The sequence below is a fragment of the Leuresthes tenuis genome, unplaced genomic scaffold (genome assembly GCF_036924035.1).
Source record: "Leuresthes tenuis unplaced genomic scaffold, fLeuTen1.0.hap1 SCAF_10, whole genome shotgun sequence".
NCBI classification, from domain to species: domain Eukaryota; kingdom Metazoa; phylum Chordata; class Actinopteri; order Atheriniformes; family Atherinopsidae; genus Leuresthes; species Leuresthes tenuis.
The window spans coordinates 6,576,170-6,598,715 of NW_027325364.1; the positions used below are offsets into that span (position 1 = coordinate 6,576,170).

Sequence of the window (22,546 nt, forward strand, 5' to 3'; positions counted from 1 at the left end):
TTATATGCTGTAATTTCTCTCATCTCCTATTGGCAAGGCAAGGCAGAGTGCTCGCAACTGTGTCCTGTGCAGTAGCCGTGATATCTGTAATTGCAATTATTACTTTTGCATATGATGACAGCGTGCAAAAGACTCATGGGCTCTGTGGAGAGCTCCGCTCCAGCTGGCTACTGTGACAGCTCACTGACACTGTATTTCTGCTTAATCAGTTTCAGTCTCGCCAGAGTTAGTTTAATATCTGTATTTTTATGTTTGAAATTTCAGGGGATTTTGATAATAGATTATTAAAGTTTGTTTGTATGTGCAGAGTTTGTGCGCCAAACTTTAGGGCGTATTTGCGCCGGCTTATCATTAGTGCAAAATGTTTTGGGTAAAACATAGGCTATTAAAAGGAACTGTCTGAATGGTGGTATGTTAAAAAAAAAAAAAACATACCGCCATTCCGACCATAGGAGGAAAAAAGTGTTGGAATGACGTGACGTTTGATAAAAAATTAAGTGTCGCCATTCCGACATCGGAATGGCAGCATGTAACCGCTTCGAAGGACCTGTGAGGACCCACGTATGTATATTTGAGAATAGATAAGGAGAACTGTAGGGAGGTACGTTTTAGCTTTTGAAGAGGTGTCCCACAACATAAGCAATACGATTCTTTTTTACTTTTATCATAACTAGTTTGCTAGCTATGACATTGTTTCTACGCAACGTACAAATGACGATATGTTCGAAATAATTGGAGTGTGTCGTATTCTTTTCATTATGCAGAGTAACTGGTCGTATTTACTATAGACGATCTTTGGTTGCGTGTTTGCACCAGTAGGAAGGCGTGTATTCACAGGGGTAAGGACGGGACTCTCCGGGCGGCGGGCTGGTTGATAGCAAAGCAGCGGACCGTCATGGACAAGACGGCCGTAGTGAAGGTCGGAGCCGCGGCCAGTGCCAGCGTATGTGCCCTGTTCGGTGGCGTGGCACTAGCTCAGTACATCGTAGCCAAGAAGAAGCGAGCCGGCAAGAAAACCAGGATCATAGAGATGGTGAGTTAAACTACTCTCAAACTGTTTTGTCAAGGTTTAAAATGGTGGATAAGAAATAGGAAGTCTTGATCATAGGGCTTCAAATTAAAGCTGCAGTTGTGTCAGTATTGAAGAGCGTGGTCACGCTTAGTCCAAATTTATTCTGAATGTTACAACCGGAAATCAAATGCCGTCTTTTTTGTTGTCTTGACAGTTGAGAACTGTCACTACGTTGTGCGCATGCGCTCCGGTTCCCTAGAACGGCAGCTGTTTTTAGAGGTCATTAACCAGCTTTTCTTCAAGAGAAAGATCAGACAGCTTTTCTGTAACGGATCACAGAGTTGTGGCATCTGACCTCTGAATCAGTGATGCTCTCCACATCTTTATTCGTGCTAGGCTGCTGCCTTTTGTTGAATGTCTTGCATGCAGGTTATGCAAGCTTCCGCAGCACATAAAGTACTACCAGTTGTTCATTTTGTTAATTTTTTTACGTGTAACTATTTGTTCTTTCGGCTGCTCCTGTTAAAGGTTATCGATGTTGGTCATTCACTTTTATCTCTTCATCTCCTTTTCATCTTGCTCTGTCATGCCAGCTCCTCAAAAGTCCACTGTTGAAATCCATAACCTCCCTCCGTTTCCTTGCCTTGACCAGTAAAGCCATCTTTAGCATAATTATCCAATATACCCTGCTTATCTGTCCTCTACACATTTCCTGCCCAGTTCATTTTTAATTAGTTTCAGAACCGTTTAAACTAAGCTGTCCCTCTGATATACTCATTCCTAATCCTGTCAGGCCTCATCCATGCCAAAGCAAATCTTAGCATTGTTGACTCACTTGCCTCCGCTTCTGCAGCGCTTTTGTAGTGGCACAGTGTCCAGCCTATATTACATAACTGGTTGCTATACCTATCTTCTTTGCTCTACTCACTCTGCCCTGCCTGCACCCTCTTCATCATCCCTCTGCATCTGCAATTTTTCCCAAGCGCTTTATTAACTTTTAAACAAATTATTAGAAATGACAATAGAAAGACATGCCAACAAGGAATATGGTTTGAAAATACATGTTTATTCTTCATCACATTGATGCAAATGGACATGTTTGGCCTCTTCTAGAATCTACAAATACTCTATTTGCTTTCTTGCATTTTTGTAGTGAATCTAATAAATATCCTCGTCCAGCTCTCCTTTTATCATTTGGCTGCAAAACAAACGGTTTTCCTAAAGTGATGCTGTGGTGCTTAGCTTTGCAACAAAATCTATGACATTAATTTGAATAGATCTGATTAAATAAATTCAATTGGGGGATTTTGTTAGAACTGGGACTGGTCTGTTGTCCTCATCCTTTTCCAGGCAGCTGACGTCTCCTCCTTGTTCCACAACTGTCCGTTTGTTTTGCGTCCTGCAGCATGCGAACACAGTCTGGGTGAAAGTGAAGCTGAAGTTTTTAAATAAATCAATGTAGCATAATGAAACGGATATTTCAAAAGGCAAACGGGTAGCTGCTTTTTTGACTTCTCTACCTCAGTGTGTGTCAGGTGAGCAGCTTAGTGGGTGCATCAGCTGACCTTCAGTATAAGCATGAGATAGGATCTGGGGAAGCTTGTCACATGACCATATTTGGCGTTTTACACACTGACATAACGTAGTTTTATTAGCAGAACTGGAGACGGAGAGATTTATTTAAGCTCTCCATAATTCTCAGATTAATTTTATGGAGTCCACACTGTCAATTATTTGACTGGCATTGGCTCTCCAAAAATACACTAAAAGCGTCCTCACAAGGCAAGAAGCTGTTCGCTGCTCTTTTGCTAATCCTGTCTCGTGGTGCAAGAATTACACTGTGTTGTCGTGGCGACTGTGGTTGTTGCACATGGACAGTTTCCTGCTGTGACCCACAGCATGGAAAATTGTGACCATCTGCTTTTTGATGATGTCTGGTCCTGTGAAGAAGCACAAACATCCGTTCTGAACCCCAGAAGTCCAAAAAGCACACAGCTACCGGTCATCTGGCCTTTCATTTCTTTGTCTTTTAGTTTGCTTGAACTTCAGAAATCTAATCAGAATCATTTCAAAACCAGTTAGGCACTGCAGTAGATTGAAATGTTCATATTCTAACAACTATCGTGGCTTTTAAGAAGTTTTTTCAAACTCCAACTGTAGTGTCACAATGCAAATAGTTCAACAACAGATGAAACAAAGGATTTTTTCACAGAAGAAGGTACTTTCATGATTAGAACCGGGGGTATTTGTGGGGGTGGTGGAAGTTTTATGGTGTCAGACCGCTGAGATTTGTCATATCTGCGTATTTAAAACCCTAACACATGCATGTGTCTCTCCATGCTTTCCACACAAAAAAGATGGAATAAACAAGAAATGAAGGGTGTGTGTTGCTGCTGTATGTTTGAAAAAAAAGTTGTTAGGAGACAACATGTTGAAAGTTCCTGCAGTAGAACTGAAGTGTATGCCACTTAGTTTTACTTCATCGTGACAGTAGGGATGGACAGCATATTGACACTGATATTTCCATCCATCCATTTTCTATACCCGCTTAATCTGTCGGTCGGGTCGCTGGAGCCTATCCCAGCAGTCATCGGGGGAGAGGCGGGGTACAGCCTGGACAGGTCACACTGATATTTTTCAAATGAAACGTAATCAGCCAATTCCGTTTAAATGCATCGTCTGACGTCGCATCAATCCATTTCTCCTGGAAAGTGTGTATATTTTCATCGCTGGTAAGCGAGCAGCTTTGTTCACATACTTTGTGGCTATTTCCCTTTCAGGGAGATACCAGAACAATGCAAGCTTTCACTTTTTAATGTCACCTTTGCAGAGCAGCTGCAGCCTGACCACAGATGTGAGTCATGCATGTAAACTAACTTTATCAAAGGAATTTACATGCACGCATAGGCCAAATCATTCAAAGACATTTGACTGCTTGTGAGTCCACGTGCAGTCTTTGAAATGCTCGAGCTGGACGCCTGTAAAGGGACTACTTGGTGTGTTTAAGGTGCACTTTTTAAATTCTGAATTTTCTGAAAGTCTTCATGGTGCATTCATTTACACCTTGTAAACACAGGTATATTTCAGTGGACACAACACATTTTCAACATTTACAACACAACATTTTCTCAGGTATCATTTCTCTCATATCAAAGCAGAGTTTAAGTTGATATGTGTTGACTATTTTTGATTTCTTAGAGACCACGAAGAACCCTATTAACAGTAATTATTTTTTAGAAAATACATAGATATATATTATATATCATCATTCTCACTCAAGCTACCAAAACTAGATTTTAACAGATCCCTAAGTTAAGGACAGCTTGTAACGTGCTGTACGAGCTATGTCAGCTTTACCTGTTGCAAAATATCTGGCCCCTCATATGTGCTGCTGACACATGATTTAGTCTTCGAACATATCCGGCTATATAATCTATTTGTCATGCGCATGTTTTCTGATATATGCATATGATACCATGCATACCATACATTAGAGTTGCTCATGGCCTTTGTGTCTAAAACATGTCTGCACAACAGCTTTGCACCAGCATTTAATTTAGTAAATGATGCTGCAGTTCAGGGCAACAATGATTATGTTCTACCTGAGGTTAAGGCTACCATGTGACCACACTGTGGATGTGCTTAGTTTCAGCTTTAATCTGTCAGATCTACTGCTTACTCCAGTTTCAGAAGAGCAGAGTCGTGACTGCCAAATCGCTTAATGTGAGGCTTCCAAAAAGCTCTCCACAAACCAAAAGGTCACCTCACAGTGGCTTTATAAAGTCTATGGACGTGCTAGAATACAGACTACCGGAGAAATAAATAAACTTCCTCATAGATCAGCCTTCCCTGTACAGATACCTGATCTACTTACGTAAGTCAGTAACTGATTGATACACTCATTCGTACCGCACTTAAACTAAAGCAACCTACACTTTTTGTCCGTTCATGTCTATTAGAGCCAATGAAAGATTAGCATCATGCTCAAGTAGATATTTATATGTAAACAACCTATGATTAACTCACGACTCCTGTTGATGAGGCGTTTTGGTCTTGTCTTTTCTACCCTCGTGTCTTATACTCTACAAGTGTCCTGATCCTGTTCATGAAAACTTATCAAGACGGACACGTGTGTCCTGGAGAGCAGCATGTGCAGTTTGTGTGATCACTGTGTTTGAAGTTTGCTCTGATCCAGACCAAGCACACGAGATTGGGTTGTCTGTCATTATGATGAGATTATAGACAACGACTGTGATGTTGGTCATGTGTGTTTGTCTTACTGGATCCAAGGTCCTCTTCGTCCCAGTAGCACCACAACAGATATCTGTTTGAATCATGTTTGTAGATAAGTTGTTATTCGAAAAGCTGAAAGTGACAGAGCTCATGCCAATCTTTTGAACTTTTGACATCACATTCTAAAACCACTAAATTAATCACATTTATGTCTATTCTGTCTCATTTTTGATAAAAGCTAATTAACACAATGGGTTTTGTTGTTGCTGATGAATGTGTGTGGGTTTGCTTTGTTGGCCCCTAGAGGGCAGAAGAGAGTAACTTTTCCCTTTGCACTTTTGCCAGACCTCCCTGCAGAGATTTTATTTTACGAGTCACACTTGAACTTCACGTCCAGTTACGTTTATGCATGTGTATGCATTTGGCAGACACTTTTATCCAAAGGGACTTACACTCATATCCCAGGTAGGCAGGGAGCGTAAGGGGCTTTGAGAGGTAGTACCTTCTCATTCAGGATTCAAACCTTCTCATTCAAGATTCAAACCTTCTCAGTCAGGATTCAAACTCCGGTCAAACACATGAAAGGTGGCAATCTTAACACTACACTATCGCTTAATTTGTCATAATTTTGGCTTTGGCTTTATGACAAATGCAGTATTCTAAATAATAGCGATAGATGATCACCTGTTCTGTGGATGTCATGTTGTCAAGTTTTTGGCTGAAATGTAAAAATGTTATTCACATGTCTTGCTTTAAGGAGTTGTAGTAAATCACCTTCAGTTCTTTTTGCATGCAGAAAAATAAATATATTTAAGAAACACTTACATAAGTTAAGATGTAGGGATTAAAAGTAGTTTGTGGTTATTCTTTTTTTCAGTGATCAACAAGAAAGTGGTGCTCTCCATTCTCGTAATTTAAAGCTTGAACTTGGGCGTGTCCATCCTTTTATCAGGTTCACCGACACTTCTTCTAGCTGATGTGCCTCATTATCATACGCAACAGATGATCATCACTATGACGACCACAGCAGCTTCCACTGTGGGTACAGTAAAAGGAAACCGAAGGACGCCCATGATGCAAAAGCCTCCTTTATGTCAAACATAAATCCTACTCAGGCCAGTCATGCTTTCACAGCATGTTCACAAATGTGAATATAGCTGCTGGAATGCCCACATTCATGATTGTTATTGTAAGAATGTGTGGCTCATATTAGATATATTAAATGATTTTAAAACTTGGGCAAGGGTTGTGTGTGGCTGTTGTGTCTTTGTAATCGGCAATCATTGTCAGCCAGCTTAGTTTGCGACTGTGAAATGGATGGATATATGTTCATGCATTTAGCAGAATATACAGGATATACAGTATAAGTGTTTTTGGCAACATTAAAAGAAAGATTACAGCTGCGCTGTTTGGCCATGCAAATAAACTGTCGTAGAAAAAAATACTAAAAGTAGGCTGAATCTTAAAAAAAAATCTATTTTTCTATCCTTTCAAGGGATTAAAATCGTGAAACAACAAATGTTGATGTTTCATCAAATGATCGTGAGTTTGTTTGCAAAAAAATACTGTTGAAGAAGTAAGAGCACAAGAAGGAGTTGTAACAAAGGAAAAAGAAGGTGTGAGACCTCTCAAAGTTGAAATCCCTCCATATGATTGGTTGTTGAAGTTTTATGTGTAATAGATGAAATGCTGACAACAGAATTCGTTTTATTTGCTGCTGTAGTAAGACTAGTAATGGTAAGTGGTTTTATTTGCTGCTGTAGTAAGACTAGTAATGGTAAGTGGTTTTAGATCTGCTGTAGTAAGACTAGTAATGGTAAGTGGTTTTAGATCTTCTGTAGTAAGACTAGTAATGGTAAGTGGTTTTAGATCTGCTGTAGTAAGACTAGTAATGGTAAGTGGTTTTAGATCTGCTGTAGTAAGACTAGTAATGGTAAGTGGTTTTAGATCTGCTGTAGTAAGTGTATAGTAATAAACTGCAAAAGCTGCAGCTGCATTATTAGATGGAAATGTGATCATAGAGCAATGGCGTGAGCAGCAGAAGCTGCGGTTTTATCAGAATAATCACAGTTGTTTGTCTGCGGTGGATCTGATTAAAGCAGCACTGCTGGAAGTAATCATCACTTGGTTTGTGTCAACAGCAGCCTGGACCTCTGTAACCTCTGTTACAACATCACAGGAGCAGCTTGGATGCATTCTGCACTAATGCTGCTGGAAAGCTAAACTGGCGCTTTGACTTCTATTAGACAGTTCCTCAGTGGGGCTAACTATCATCATCAAGTCTCTGTTCAACCAAGTCAGTTTTGGAAAGTTGTTGGTTCCATACAGCTTTGCTGAATCTCAACGGATCCGCTGCTTCTGTCTTGCAACCTTTAAGCAGCATTCCATACCTCCTTTTACTCTCCTTTTTTTTCTTTGATGATTATCTTGAAACCACATGATTATTGACTTCCACTATTATCAGAACAAGCCCCCGGGGCAATAATTGAACCATTGAAATGCTAACGTGACATGTAGCAGTACTTGAGACTTAGTCATTACCAGTTAAATTAACTTTTTGTCCCATCAGCCAGGTTTACCTGTCAGGAGCCATTTTAGATACCATTCATTGGACTCGCCACTTTCCACCACAGACAACCCTCTTCTTTGCACCGTACATGAAGTCTGGTCTCGTCTTCCTGACAGAATCCTAGTGCATAGCATTACTTGTACTCAGTAAGGAGATAAAGTCTTTATGTGGCTTTGTGTTGTGAGTAGTTGGACTGGCTTCAACAAAAATGTCAGAGGAAAGAGTAGGGTTATGCGTGGCGTGCGGCTTTCCTTATATTCCTTAAATATGAATATGGGGAAGCCATTATCTTTGGGGAGTCCGACCAATGCTGGATCATTTAACTTTAACCCTGTGCTGAAATTTGACCCTGAAACAGCTGTTTAGAGTCAGGTAAAGTTGGGGTTAGGATTTGGTAGCCAGTTACAGTGGTCATGGTAAGGAATCCATTATGTCAGTGAAGGATCCATAGGAAGTTTAAAAAAGAAGGATGTGTGTCAGACAAGACAGACAGCAGGACAGAAGCAGCATATCTGTAAATGACACCAGAGCGAAGCAGATACTATTTGCATAGTTCTTCATGACATAACCATTTCAGTACAAACATTTACTCTCCAGTGTGGCGAGTAGCCATCAAAGATTTATTGGACAAATGAGAAATGAGGGCTTGGTAGGTGTTATTTTTGGAAACAGGAATGTGTTTAAACTACGATTGGAGCCGCTGTGTGAGCTGATGTACTGCAGGGACCTATAACAGCGGTGAGGTGTAATCAGAGAGAGTCGACCCAATTTTAGGGCTGTGCGTATGTGAGACAGTTGAAGTCGACGGAGGAGAGGATCAGGTTGTCTCATGCCATCTAACAGCAGAGCAGCCGGGGACAAAGCCCGGCAGAGGCACTCCAGCCTCAGTGAAGTGCAGCACTCCGCTGACAACACTCCTCCATCCTTCATTCACATTATAAAAGTGGCATTGCAAAGAAATGAAAAGGATTCTACCTGTAGAAGCATCTAATTTCCCCTGTTTATATTGTTTATATCCTTATTTTATTTACATTTCTGAGTTATCGACACCCCAAATACTGGACAGGACACACATCCAGTGTCATTGATTGTACATGTTAATTGTTACCACACTTCTCAGGGTGCGTTTGTAGCATGTGAAGGGTCCAGATTTATTGAAATGACCTGAGACTATTAAATCTTCATTAGCAACCAAGAGTTGAGCTGGTTGAATTCTCTAGATGTTAAGAGAAGAAGCTTTGGTGCTTTCTTTATTATGTCCTTTACATTGGGAACTGATCATTCTTTATTGAGGGGAAGGAGACAATGTTGTCGGACAGTTCTTGGTATTTTTGAGATTAAAAACAGCACTCAGTTGTTTTCATACAGTCCTCTGAATGGGATTCCTGTTGAGGTAAGACAGCCTCACTTTTTATGGCTTTGCCTTTTGTTTTTAAATGACCAATCTTGGTCAATCTTATCAATATGATATCGGAGCTATAGCTTCAGTTAAACACCACAACAAAGATAATCATGATTTGGAAAAGTCCAGCTGTGCTCTTTGTAGAATTTTGTTTTGAAAAGCTGTAGTTTAACTAATGCAGACCCGCATCCCAGCTTAACGTGTGGTTGGATTTTCCTACATCCTTCCCATGTCCTTGCACATTTCTCTGATCATCTCTCCTTTACACCGTGATGTTTCTCACCCAAGTCAAGGAGGATTGGTCAGGAAAAGACATAAAAGGGAATTTTTTGGCTTGTCAACTATGGCCCGTATCACTGTACTGATACTTCCATTGATCCGACATTACATCGAATGCTCGTTCACAAAGTCAGCTCTATAGAAAAGGTTTCTTGGAATTAACAGCTTTTAGCCGCTGGGCCCCACAGACGTGTTCAGACGCAACCAAAAATGTTCATGATTTGCAGTTATTTGAGAGCCAAATATTAAAGCTGCAACTAAAAGATAAGTTTAAGGAACTGTAAGTTACGTGTGTGCGTTTGAATGAAGACATGAGGCGTATCCATCAGCTGATATGTGTGACTGACTAGTGTCCCTCCAAATGGCCTGATGCTCATATGACCCTTCACCCTTCAGGCCTTTCATGTGGCTCCAGGCTATTTAGTGCTTGCGTGCGTTTGCACAGGGAGGTTGTGTGTTAAAAATGTGTGTACTCGGCAATAGTAGACCTGAAGCGAACCCGCCCCAACAAACTGATTTTAAAAGTTCCTTTTTCAAAGGGTCAGAGGTCACATTACTGGAAAAGTCTAAATTACAAATGCTACTTCAACTCTTCCGGCCCCATTCCACATCTATTTGTGGAGTTAGTGTGTGGTGAAATGTGTCAGCTGGAATTGTCAGTGTATTTGTGTGTTTCAGCCTGTGTGTGTGTGTGTGGGGGGGGGGAGGGGTTATGTTGTCTGATCTGTCTTAGTCAACACCCTCTCCCTCCCTGCCTGTTTCTGTAGATATATAAACCCTGAGCAGCCATACAATCTTTTCTTCACTCTTGTTTTGGCTGAAATACCAAACCCGAGGTAAGTGCCTCTTTGCATGAGATAAGGATACTTTACCCATTTGCTTCAGTCTTTGCTGCTTGTAATGTTTATTCAGGAAGTCAGAACTTACCCAAACTTCTTACAGTGGAAAATTTTGATGTAATAATCCGCTCTTACGGTGAAGATAGTGTCTGTTAAACTGTGTGGAATGCATATTAAAAAATAAGGCACAGGAGGGACATTTTTGTGTATCACATTAAAATTTTCAGTAGTAGTTATGTTGGTATATTGGTATATATTTCATGTTTCCACTGTCCTATTTCCCCTTTTTCTATTGTTGATGTCCCTTGTGTATTTTATGAGTTTATGGCTTTCTCTCTCAAATCTTATTTGCCTGCTATACTGTATTTCTGCTGCTGTAACAATGTGAATTTCCCCACTGTGGGACTAATAAAGGTTTATTCTATCTTATCTCAAGAAGAGCACTTTTCACTATGGTCTGGCACGTCCTCCAAAATCCTTCTGCACTTGCACATTTGCTCCTGAACTGCAGGTTTTATTAGCCTGTAAATGCAAAGTGTGTTTGGATGGAGTCGCCATACTGTGCTGTACCATTTCATTTTGAAAATTTTCATTAGTTTGACACATAACTGCAGTCTTCACTCCACCAAAATGAAATTTAAGATATTTTGGGTCTTTGTTTTGTTTAAGTGGATGAACCTAAATAGAGAGTAGGTAAAAAATAGACTCCGGTTTATTTTTAGCTTGTGTTCTCAGTGTCGTGTGTCAGAGTACTTTATGATGTGCTACGAAGTCGAACTCTGATAATACAAGAGGAAGCTGTGGTGGGGGTTGTTGCTGTGTGTATCTGTGGGCTCGTTGTTTGCATTTCATCAGCACTTTTTGCATCATCTTTACTGTATGTGCAACCCCTCCCACTTGCGTCACATTAGACCTTAAAGTAATGGATTATTCATTCACTGGCCCCAAAAACTTTTTCTGTGTTGTGATATTTTTTCTCTAACAATGGCTATATTGGTTATTAGATTGACTTTCAATATTTTTGTAAATTACTAATCTGCTCTCAGTTGACTAACATGATATTGGTACACAGCCGTGTCACATGCAGCTTATCATACACATTCCTTACTTATGAAGTAATGATATGGTGTAACCCAGGCTTTCTTGTTACAAGCACACACAGATTTTCCCTCAAGAAGTCAGATTCTGCCAGCAAGTGGCTGCAAGGCAGAGTTTGATCTGGTCTTAAATTGAAAGAAGTTGCAGGATTTATGTCCATTGTGAGCCAGTTCAGAGGAGAGTGTCGAGCCTCGACTGTGAGAAAAACCTCAGGGAATCCTTACGTGTAGCAGGGATGATTTTTGTCTTTTTCTTCTTCTCTTCCTCGTCCATACGTCATCCACCTTGCTGAACCTCTTCAAAACTATCAAAAAAGAGTTCAAACTGGAGCAAGGTTTGTGTAATATGAAGATTTCCTGTTCTCATCCTGGTCAAGAGAAACAGCTGGGTTAAGAAGAGACTAATCTAAACTTCAGACCCAAATACAAACTTGAACTTTGCATTGGTCTGCAGAGCTGAAGTCAATGAGATGAGGTTACAAGAAGGGCTGGAGTCCACCTCCTCACTGCAGGGTGTTACTGTGCCTGTTGGTGTACCGTTCGGCTCGTTATACAACACCCGGCAGATTCCAAATATAAGCTGTTTAGAGACACTGAAACCCCTCCCTGCAGTGTGATTCGTCTGAACCGGGGAACACTATGTTCTACTCCTGTGCCAGAGGCCGTGTTAAAGAAAAGTCACGAAGTGTGAGCTGAGTACATGAGTTTGAGATGTGTACGGGAGAGTTCAGAGTCGAGATAAAACTTGTCAGTCTCAGTGCCCTTCGGCACAAAGTTACATTACTTATATAGGACAAAATGAATCCCAGTCAAAGTAACATCTCTACTCAGAAATTTTTGTCTACCAATTCAAAACTCCTCTTTAGAAGTTGAAATAATCTTGCTGGAGAGGGTGAAGTGAGGGTATTCTTTGGGTTGCACTCTACAGCTTCACCACTAGATGTCACTTCATCCTACATAATGCTTCTTTAACAGTACCTCTTTCTCTGTTGAACTCCAGATGCCTCAGTTTGAGAAACCGACAGTCCACATGCGGGACCCTGAGAGGGTGGAACAGATCATCTGTGGCCTCATCAAAGGAGGGTCTTCCAAACTACAGGTACAACAACAAGTCTCAATGACACAGCTTCTGTAAATGGGAAAAACAAACCCAAATCTCACAAGCTCAACGTCTAAACTGGCACATTTGAAAGACTTCCTTATATATCTAATAGTGTCTGTTTCAACCTCATCTCCTCTGTGAAAGACGAAATGTTTTGACTGTTTCAGATCATCACAGACTTTGACATGACAATAAGCAAATTCGCTATCAATGGCAAACGCTGTCCAACGTGTCACAGTAAGTACAACAAAGCGGCAGAAATCGACATTTCTTCATGTTCTGCTATAATGTTCAGATGCCTTGATTTAAATTCCCTTTTTGGAAACAAGCATTGCGTTTTTGTCCTTTTTTCTCTGCATAGATATCATAGATAACTGCGAACTGATCACGGAGGAGTGCAGGCAGAAGCTGCTGCAGCTGAAGAAGAAATACTATCCCATTGAGATAGACCCTCAACTCACCATGGAAGAGAAATATCCATTTATGGTGGAGTGGTAAGTCACGAAACGCATGCAAATCAATGCAAACAGCACTCACTGTGCTGTAAAACGAGCAGCCACGTGAACACAATCACTTTTTTTCATGTACTGCTTGTATGTGAGGCTCCTTTTCCTAAATATGAGCTTCTTCACAGGTATTTTAAGTCCCACTCACTACTCGTCGAGCAGCGGCTCGAGAAAGACAAACTACCGGAGGTGGTGAGGGAGTCTGATGTTGCACTCAGGTATTTAAAGAGGAGGAAACATGTAAAACTACTTGTGCAGTATTTACTGAAGGAGAGAGAAGGATAGACTGTGACAGACGTGTTCTGTTGCAGAGAAGGCTTTGAGCAGTTCTTTGACCGCCTGCATCAGCACAAAGTGCCTGTCTTCATTTTCTCCGCTGGCCTGGGAGATGTCCTCGAGGAAATCATCCGTCAGGCAGGGGTCTACCACCCCAATGTCAAAGTTGTTTCCAACTTCATGGACTTTGATGAAAATGTAAGTGTGGTGTTTATGGTTCAGTCACACAATAACTGGGAAATGGATTAGCTGACCTCGCAGGTTTGGTCTTCTCTTGGTCTGGTAGGGCGTCCTGAAGGGGTTCAAAGGCGAGCTGATCCACGTGTACAACAAACACGACGGTGCCCTGCGGAACACGGAATACTTCAAACAGCTGAAAGAGTTTAGCAACATCATCCTGCTGGGTGACTCAATGGGAGACCTGAGCATGGCAGATAGTGTCCCCAACGTGGAGAACATCCTCAAGATCGGCTTCCTCAATGACAAGGTACAATCAAGACAGACAACGCAAATTATAACCATTTTTTTTTTTGTATCTAACAATCCGTTGTGGCTGTGTGGAGTTCCGAATCATGAACTTCAAAATCTCCACTAACAAATTTATTTGTCATCTCTTTAGGTGGAAGAGCGACTGGACAAATATCTGGACTCTTATGACATCGTCCTAGTGAAGGACGAGACTCTGGAAGTGCCCAATGCCATTCTCCAGAAGGTTCTATAACTCCATCCTCTCCAGTTTATCCTCCCAACGCACATCACACCCAGTCCTTTCCTCTTCTTCCGTCTTCTCCCCTGAAGTCTCGGGCCAGTTAGACTCTTGGCACGCTTTGCAACCTCTCCACTCACTTCAGATCTAACCAGTTTGCTCTGAGTCCCCACCCAACACTGCTGTCTAACAGCCTTTTTAAAAAGACATCTTGCATCTCCTGAATGAACTGTTTTTAAAGCTCTCACAGCAGCAACTTCCTGTCTCTGGTGTGTTTTGTCGGTTTGAATGGTTTTCACATGTTTTCTCTCAGAAGTCATTTTATCATAAAAAGTAGTGAGACAAAAAATACCCCGCGAACTCTCACTTCATCTTTATGATTTGCACAGTCTTGTTAGCATTATTCCAAGAGGTATTTCTGATATAGTAGTTATTGTACACAATACACCAAATGTTTCCTGGAGCTACCCCAGCATGACTGTCACCACAGTTTCTGAAATTATGTGATTAGGCTGTTACTTGTTCACCTGGTCAGTGTTTCAAAGAGGTGTTGTTCTATTTAACCCAAAAGTCCACAAAAGGTAGTAGTTCAGAAGGGTATTAGGAAGTAATTCAGTACATAAAAGGACTTTGGAAAATGTGTTTACTGGATAAAATTGAATGTATTGCTCAGTGACAGCAGTCACATAAAGATAAGTATTTATTTCAGTTTGATTTAAAGAAAGAAAACGATTCAGTTTGACACCAATGAAATCACGAGTTCAAGAGGAAAAAAAGGAAATGCACTTTAAAGTCTGTGTGTGGGGAAATCAAGCCCCCTGTACATGAGTACATGTGGCTGTTGCTTTGATTGGTGGATGTGGGAACAGCTTCTTGCACAGAAAAGCCATGTTTACATAGACTTTTCTTTCTTTTAATCCCTAATTTTCTAAATCGATATTATTTTAATTATCGAAAAGAAGAAGCTCATTATATAACTTAAACATTCATGACAAATACCACTTTTAGATTAAGATCACTCGCTCAATCTTCATGCTGGCATTGAAAGTATTTGACCATTTTTTTGTGCTAAAGGTGACCTCTAGTGGTCATTAGGAGGAATAGCAACAGTGAAACGAAGCCAGATGTGAGGCCTTCCGATTCTCATGTAATTTAAATGTGACAGTATATCTGAAGTATTTCATTGTTGCTGTAAACAGAGGGAACCACGTCACTGTCTGTGGCTCAGGAAAACCCTGCATAAGACCTGTTAAAAGTCTGTGTATCACCTTTTAGTTCTGTGGTTCAAACTGAGCACTACCTCTTAAACTTTTTCCCAGGAGCTTCAAAGCTAAAATGTCTCAGTATCCGTTTTGTGTCAACATGTTGTATTAAAGTTTCCCCTTGAATTTGTATGTGCTGCTATCACCTGCATGTTGCCTTTTCTTATTAAGTTTGAGATGGGATATAAAATACTAAAATATATATGTATATGTATATCTATCTATATCTATCTATACATATCTATGTATATATAGATTATGTATGTGTGTATATATACATACATGATCTATATATGTGTAGCTATATATACAGAAACAGAGAGATATAAATGGATATGGATAATGTCATACTGTACATTTGGGAGTTATATGGAAAATGTATGTTGTTTTACTACATTTGAGATATTTCTAGAAGTTTTATCTTGTGTGTTTTATTTTTATAAGCAGATGGCTTCATTTGATGGTGTGAAATATGCAATAAAAAGTCATTTGGAGACAAGTTTTCTTCTTAAACACAAATACATATACATACAGATATATATATATATATATGTATATACATGTATGTATATACACACATGTATGACAGTAACATCATTATTTAAGTTGCTTAGTTGGACAGATTTTAGAATTGCGTGTAAGCAATATAATTATTAATGTGTATTCAGTTGTGTAATCTAAATGTTTTGGGTGTTTTTTTCCAAGTAATCTGCAACATAGAAATTTTATATGTGAAATTACATTGTTTTAGAAGATTAACATTATTTGTATCACACAATCTTAACTAAGTTATTTCAGTTGAATCAGGAAATTCAGCAATGCATTTATCATAAGTTTATCATTTATTAAGTCATTGTTTAGATGCAGTGACTAAGAGGGGAAATGTTTCAGGTTAACTAAAAACGTCTCAAGAGTTTTTTATTTACTTGGCAAGGCAAGTTTATTTGTATAGCACCTTTCATCTACAAGGCAGTTCAAAGTGCTCCTTTAATGAAGAAAAGAGGCAAACTTTTTTTCTTATCTAAACCCTTAGATGAACTGCTTTGCCATGCTTTATGTTATAATATACATATCTATCAATCATATCACTTCAGCTCGGGGTTTCACCTCTCCTTTCATCACTTTGATTGCTTTTCATAATGTTAACGCTGTTCTTCAGTCATTTAAATACAGCATGGATAGACAAGACAAGAGTGGGCCTCTGAAGGAAGCTAGAGCAAAGGAAAAACAGCTAACCTAAGCTTGACCTGTTTTCGTGCTACGATGTGAGGAAGAGCCCCTGATGAGCGACGCGGTGAGAATTGTCATGTCAGCATAATGACAAAAACACGCAATATCCACAAAGACCAGGTGGAAATTCATCGTTTTTAATGTGAGATTGGACCAAAAAGTAAAGACACATCCAAAATCAGTGCAGTTTTTTTCCTTTGAGTGATGTGACCACCTAAACAAAGAATTGCTATGTTTTACTTAAAGCTTTCCACATGGTAATCCCAGTGAGAATTCCCCCCATTCTTTCTGGTTTTGTCACTCTCGTTGTCCCACATCTTTTCCGTTTCCTTATAGAGTGTTTCCTGCCCCCCCACCGCAGCACTCAGGTATGCTGTGCTCGGGGCCATTCATAAGACAGAGGCGGGGATCAGGTATATAAAGAGGCTGATATGTCAGCCCGTGTTCAGACTTGACGGAGCTGAGTTTCTTCAACAGCAAAAAGGTAGGAGAAGATTTATTTGTTGCAACATAGATTTTTGTAGTTTGATATAAAAAAAAAAGAAGTAGCACAGATATTACAGATCAAATCATCAAGATTAGGCCTCTTTAGAAGCTTTTGATGTCATTTAAAGATGCTTTCTCGAACAGAATGACTTATCGAGACATTCACTTGTTTTTTAGTAAAACTTAACTGCTTATTGTGGCAGACATTCACCTTCATCTGTTGGACACTAATTCAAACACGACGGTGTTTCTGCTGGGGTTTTCATGACACTCTGCCATTTTCTTGTGGCAGCTTGTCCAAGAATAAACTAAACTCTGCTGGATTTACCAGTTTTTCAGCTTTTTATTATCTGAACACACATCGGTGTGAAATGGACTGTTGAATGCTGACCAGAGGTTAGTCTAATGTCACAATTATAAAAAATCATAGGTTTGTGTTTAGATCAGGGTAGTTCTTATTTACACAACAGGAACAGTCGTGGTTGAATTGCTCAGCTGGGCAGTTTGCCAGAGTAGTCGATTTGTGTTATTTTGGGTTTTGCGCTGTTATTTTCCCTCTGAGCTGTTTCACGGGAACCCCTGTCTTACTCAACAGGGGTGACATACCTTTCCTGTGAATCTCTTAATCTATGTATTTGAGCTGAGTTTCATTGGCAGAAGGTTAACAGGAATGTAAAGCAAAAGAGGAATACAAAGTTGAAACTTTGGTTATTCAGCGTTGCAGCCTCGGTTAAGTACCTTTACGGTGAATCTTATGTTGTTTGTGATTCTTTAAATGTTATTGAAACTGTTAGTGGTTGTAGAAGAGCTGAGAAAACTGTAATACCGTACAGCAAAATGACCACATTACTTTTAACATACCTTTTTTCTTTTCCTGTGCCTTTGCAGGAAAAACATACAAAGCATTAGAGATAATGGGTACAGAATAACTCCTGTCATTGTTACATTACACTGTTGATATGTGCATATAATGTTTTTAATGCATAAAAATCCATATAAGTAACCAGCATTGCATTACATTCTAAAACTTGATCATTATACTTGATCACATACATTTTATGGTATCGTCCCATGGTATAGAATGGGAATTCTCTAATGAAGTGTGAGTACCTTTGGACTGTTCTTGAGAAAAAAGCTTGTAAAACTATGCCTATCAGAGGATTTGATTGGATTTCGCCTTTTTTTCTTCTTCTTCTTAATCATTCTTGTAAACCAGGCAAGGCAGCAATGCGGAAACTACCCAAAGTCTCTGTCTCAGTCTTTGTGACAGGAAGAGAACACTTTCCCTGTAAGACATGGTGTTTTGAACAAGAAATTCATTGCAGCACACTTCAATAGTGTTCAGTGGGCTCCCTTCTACCTTAGTCTACCCTTGGAATAGTATTGTTTCATCTGAGCTTCAACGTGATTTTAGACGTAACCCATTCCTCAATCTGCAGCCCTCACAGTGTCTCCTGGATGGCGTACTCCGCTAGCACGCTCGCACAGGGCTGTTTTGGGAAGGTGTACAAGCAGAAGTACAATGATACATGGGCTGCTATAAAGAAAGTCCCCCAACAGCTCATCAGTAGGAAGGACCTGGAGAGAGAATGTGACGTTTACAAGTAAGTGACTGCTGACTCAAAAGGAAAAAGCTTTTCAAATAAGATTAGCTGATTTTTTTTCCCATGCAGCAAGGTAAAACATGAAGGTTTCCAATATGTATGACCAACCACCTGTTTTCTTTTTTAGTATAGTATTTCCTAACATCAAACAAAAAAAATACAAAGAAAAGTTTGTGTTTTAAGTCTAATGTGCAGTATTAGAGTCATGAAATTAGACTCTATCACAAAAATAAGAGGTGCTTTTGTGATCACAACACTAGAAGCAAATGAAGAAGAACAGTTTGTTTGATGAGCTCCAGTCACCATGATAAAAACAGACATATATTCAGTAAGTTAAACATGCAGGCCTGCCCAGTATTAACTTCATACTAAGTTATACTGAACAAGAAAAGGAGCAACTACCATTATTTAAAATCCAATACCATCGAATGCCACACAATGTCTGCTTTGAATATTAGTCAGCAAATTTAATTTAACCTAGTAATAGTGCAGAAAGGAGTACTTTAAAATAGAAATTGCATAAATATTGTGCCTGTGAATGCAGATTTGTTAGTTCAAGAGAAACATATCTGTAATATGTTTTATGGGCCAAGATTCAGGGAATAAGTAGGAGAATTTGGTGCTCATATTTCAGTTAAATATCTTGTTTTTTCTTCTTTATGTTGTCAATAATCTGTTTCTCCAAAAGTAGTGTGGATATTATGTTGGTAGAGAACAAAATTTTAGGAATGTCAATATGTATTGCGCACAGTACTTCTTGTATTTATAGTCCCAATGTCCTTTTAGACAAGGCTAATTGTTTGTAGTTATAAGCATAACTTTGCCAAGTTATGGGCAATTTAAAGTAATAAAAATGAAAATATTTGTGTGTATGTGGATTTGATGTCAAGCCCTGAATATTCACACAGACTCGACTTTGCTACAGCTAGAATTTTGATTTGATTTAACGGTGTCTATGTCTCCCCGACCTGCAGCAAGTCAGAGCATCCCAACATAGTGAAGCTTCTGGGCAACATAACTCTCACAGATGGAAAATGGATAATTCCACTTGAGTTTATCTTCGGAGAGGACTTAGAGACAACTATCTTCAAGTCTTCAAAGTCTAAAATACAGGTAAGGAGAATGTGGGGAAAAAAAGCAATAACTACATTGCACTACAAATTTGTAAACATCGTAATGAACCAGCGTCTATTGCCTTATGAATGTGATATAACTGGTTTAATTAATTATTTCTTTCGGTTTCACTGAAACTTGTAAATATGAATTTGAGCCTTTTGTTTGATTCACTGGAAGATTACAAAGCCACTTTCAAGATCTTTTGTGTCATGTTCAAATGAAATATTCACCTGCCAAACTGGTTAGGTTTCACTTAATTAACTTCAGTCATGTGTGTTAAGTCGGTTTCGCTGCAGTTGAATTAAACTTGATCTCATATCTTGTGAACAACAGCTGACACCAGCTAATAAAGACACCATCATCGTTGGTATGTGTGAAGGTCTGCTTCACCTCCACTCTAAAGATATTGTCCATCAGGATCTCAAGCCCGAAAACATCATGGTGAGTGGAGACTCAGCCTCTCAGTGACTTTAGAAAAATGTGTAAAACACATGACACATAGGTTATGTTCACCACGGAAACAGCAATATTACTAATAGTAACCTGATTATGACTAAACTCTGAATAACACATGAGAAGCAGAAAGCAGATGAAATACTAATGATTCTCTGTGTTGGCTAAAAGCTCCTTGTACTCTTCAAAGTGTTAATATACAAAATATAAGCAATAAAGGGGGAATTGTCAACATTTTAACAGCCTCCTCAAAGCACACGTTCTGTATGCACATAAACACTGGAAGAACTACTATACAAGACCGACATTACCCCATTTTTACCCCATTCATGTTTGGTTGATCCATGATCCAAGAGATCTGCTGAATCCAGTTACAGAAACCAATAATTATCTGGACAGGATGCAGGGACATAAAACGAGTGCACTCTTAAGTAGGCACTGATGTCAGCCAATAGAATATCTTGTATTCTTGTATTCTATTGGCTGGATTCTTTATCTGCTTTTTGGCAAGTTGTTTCACAGCAAACTGAGGATGGAAAGCAAAAAAAAAAACAGTAGTCACAAGCACATGAAAGAAGCTTGAGTACAAGGAGTAGGTTTCAAACAGCAACCAGGTCATTTGCATAAGCGACGGTGAATAACAGTGCAAAAATAAACAGTTTTGAGTGAGAACTCTATGATATCAGACAGTGAAAAAGTGTTATACCCACATAAACCGCCTGAGTGTTTGAATCTGCAATGATAGCCACAGCTAACAGTGTAAGAGCAGAAATATAAGCTAGAAATCTTTAATACTTTTTAAGTAAGTGTATGTTTCAATTTTTCAAAAACTGTAATAACTTGTAACTTTTTGCTGTGTGTTTTTATATGTTCATGTGGTAGGAAAGAAAAGAGAAGAAACCTCCAGTTTCTGGGTGTAACCTAGTTGTAAAGAATAGTTCATGTAAAGGTGTATAGATTATAGTAATATTAAGATAATCATCAATACTAAACAATGTTTGTCCCTCAGGTGGAACATAACACAAACAGAGCTGTAATCATAGACCTGGGACTTGCTAAGTTCTTTAAATATGGTCTTAACTCTGCAATGGACATGGGCAATGAGGCCTACTCAGCTCCTGAGGTTCTACAGAGACGCAGCCAGCGCGACCAGCGTTCAGATGTCTGGGCCATGGGGAAGATCATTGCTGAGCTCTGTGCTCGAATTCGTCTCTACACGCCCAGCGTCTGTCCAGCAAAGATCAAGGAAACCATGAAGGATCAGGCATTCTGCAATGCTGTGTGTAGGATGGTGGAGCCAGACCCTTCTTTGAGGGCCTCAATGGCTGGTGTCATGGCAGAAATACGAAGGTCGAGGGGCAAAGGCACTGTCACCACTGCACCTGTTAAAAAAGATCACTTTAAGCCATCCTTACTTGATGTTACTGCGAGAAACCAGTCTCCATCACCAATAAACAGAGGTGCAGCTCTGCTGAACAGGGATCCATTACCTATTAACAAAGACAGGTCTCCGTCACCGCTGAAATGGGAGCACACACCCAGACCCAACTTGAAAGCTTTTCATCCTCAAATTGGACTGCACAACTCTCCTTCCCCTAAGCCAGCAGAGGACAAGACCAAAAAGCAGGCTCTGGTACCAACAGGCAGAGCAGACATCACACAGGACCTGATGAAGATGAAGCTGTACCAAGAAGCTGCCAAGGATCTTCCCTGCAATCTACCAACGACGGGAAAGGTAGTGGTGCGCCGCTTTGAGGAGAAAAACGGGGAGTGTGAAAGATGGACGCAGACGGAAGTGGTCACTCGTGATGGAAAGATTGTCAAGTATGACGATATCAAGTTTGACAGCAAATAAGATAAGGCACATGCTTTCTTCACATTTTCCAGATGCTGGCTGAATGGTTCGTTCACAGTCACTGAGGATGAGATTAAACAAATTGGCATCTCCCTGTAAATGCTGAAATGATTTAAAATAAAGAAAATGGCATGGACAAGCACTCCTGTTCTTCCAGAGCTTGGAGCCTCTCTGACAGTGAGTTTTATCATATAGGATGATGAGAATTCCAACTTGTATAATTACAAAGAACATTTCAGCTTTCTGTGAATGTTTTTAGGCCTCTGACACTGCAAACATGGCCTGTACTCAATGTATATTTATGTATATAAAGGGATTGTAGGTTATCAGATGAACAGTCGGGGCTTAGAAAACACCTTTTTTAATAGGTAGGCTGTAATGAGGGCGTCAAATGGGTTTCACCCATTCACTCGCACATTTGTCCTGCCCTCCTCACTCTACACATGCAATGCTTATTCTCAATCACTCGCACACCAATGAGCACATCAGATGCTCACTTTACTGTTGACCCTGTTAAAA

General features: G+C 39.8%; 2 protein-coding genes across 3 annotated transcripts; both read left to right on the plus strand.

Annotated features, from left to right (window-relative positions):
- The first annotated feature begins 811 nt into the window (after positions 1-811).
- Positions 812-15,782, plus strand: nt5c3a (5'-nucleotidase, cytosolic IIIA). 2 transcript variants are annotated; one of them, XM_072393729.1, is made up of 8 exons: positions 812-1,033; positions 12,432-12,530; positions 12,701-12,770; positions 12,895-13,027; positions 13,168-13,257; positions 13,351-13,513; positions 13,602-13,802; positions 13,935-15,782. In XM_072393729.1, the coding sequence occupies exons 1-8, from the start codon at positions 896-898 to the stop codon at positions 14,034-14,036; spliced, it is 996 nt and encodes a 331-aa protein (XP_072249830.1). In that variant the 5' UTR covers positions 812-895; the 3' UTR covers positions 14,037-15,782. The 2 variants fall into 2 exon arrangements, with proteins under 2 accessions (XP_072249830.1, XP_072249829.1); XM_072393728.1 differs by lacking the exon at positions 812-1,033 and adding an exon at positions 10,246-10,331.
- Positions 15,783-17,370: 1,588 nt separating this feature from the next.
- On the plus strand, positions 17,371-22,108 carry LOC140316049 (uncharacterized). The gene is made up of 5 exons (XM_072393731.1): positions 17,371-17,395; positions 18,439-18,603; positions 19,578-19,716; positions 20,053-20,160; positions 21,182-22,108. The coding sequence occupies exons 2-5, from the start codon at positions 18,458-18,460 to the stop codon at positions 22,025-22,027; spliced, it is 1,239 nt and encodes a 412-aa protein (XP_072249832.1). The 5' UTR covers positions 17,371-17,395; positions 18,439-18,457; the 3' UTR covers positions 22,028-22,108.
- The last annotated feature ends 438 nt before the right edge of the window (positions 22,109-22,546 follow it).

Excerpts from the sequence above, each read along its gene's own strand:
- nt5c3a (XM_072393729.1), top strand. The coding sequence starts at position 896 with ATGGACAAGACGGCCGTAGTGAAGGTCGGAGCCGCGGCCAGTGCCAGC. Across the intron at positions 12,531-12,700 it reads GAGGGTCTTCCAAACTACAG|ATCATCACAGACTTTGACAT; the intron begins GTACAACAACAA and ends TGACTGTTTCAG. Across the intron at positions 13,258-13,350 it reads GAGTCTGATGTTGCACTCAG|AGAAGGCTTTGAGCAGTTCT; the intron begins GTATTTAAAGAG and ends GTTCTGTTGCAG.
- LOC140316049 (XM_072393731.1), top strand. The coding sequence starts at position 18,458 with ATGGCGTACTCCGCTAGCACGCTCGCACAGGGCTGTTTTGGGAAGGTG. Across the intron at positions 18,604-19,577 it reads AGAGAATGTGACGTTTACAA|CAAGTCAGAGCATCCCAACA; the intron begins GTAAGTGACTGC and ends CCCGACCTGCAG. Across the intron at positions 19,717-20,052 it reads CTTCAAAGTCTAAAATACAG|CTGACACCAGCTAATAAAGA; the intron begins GTAAGGAGAATG and ends TGTGAACAACAG.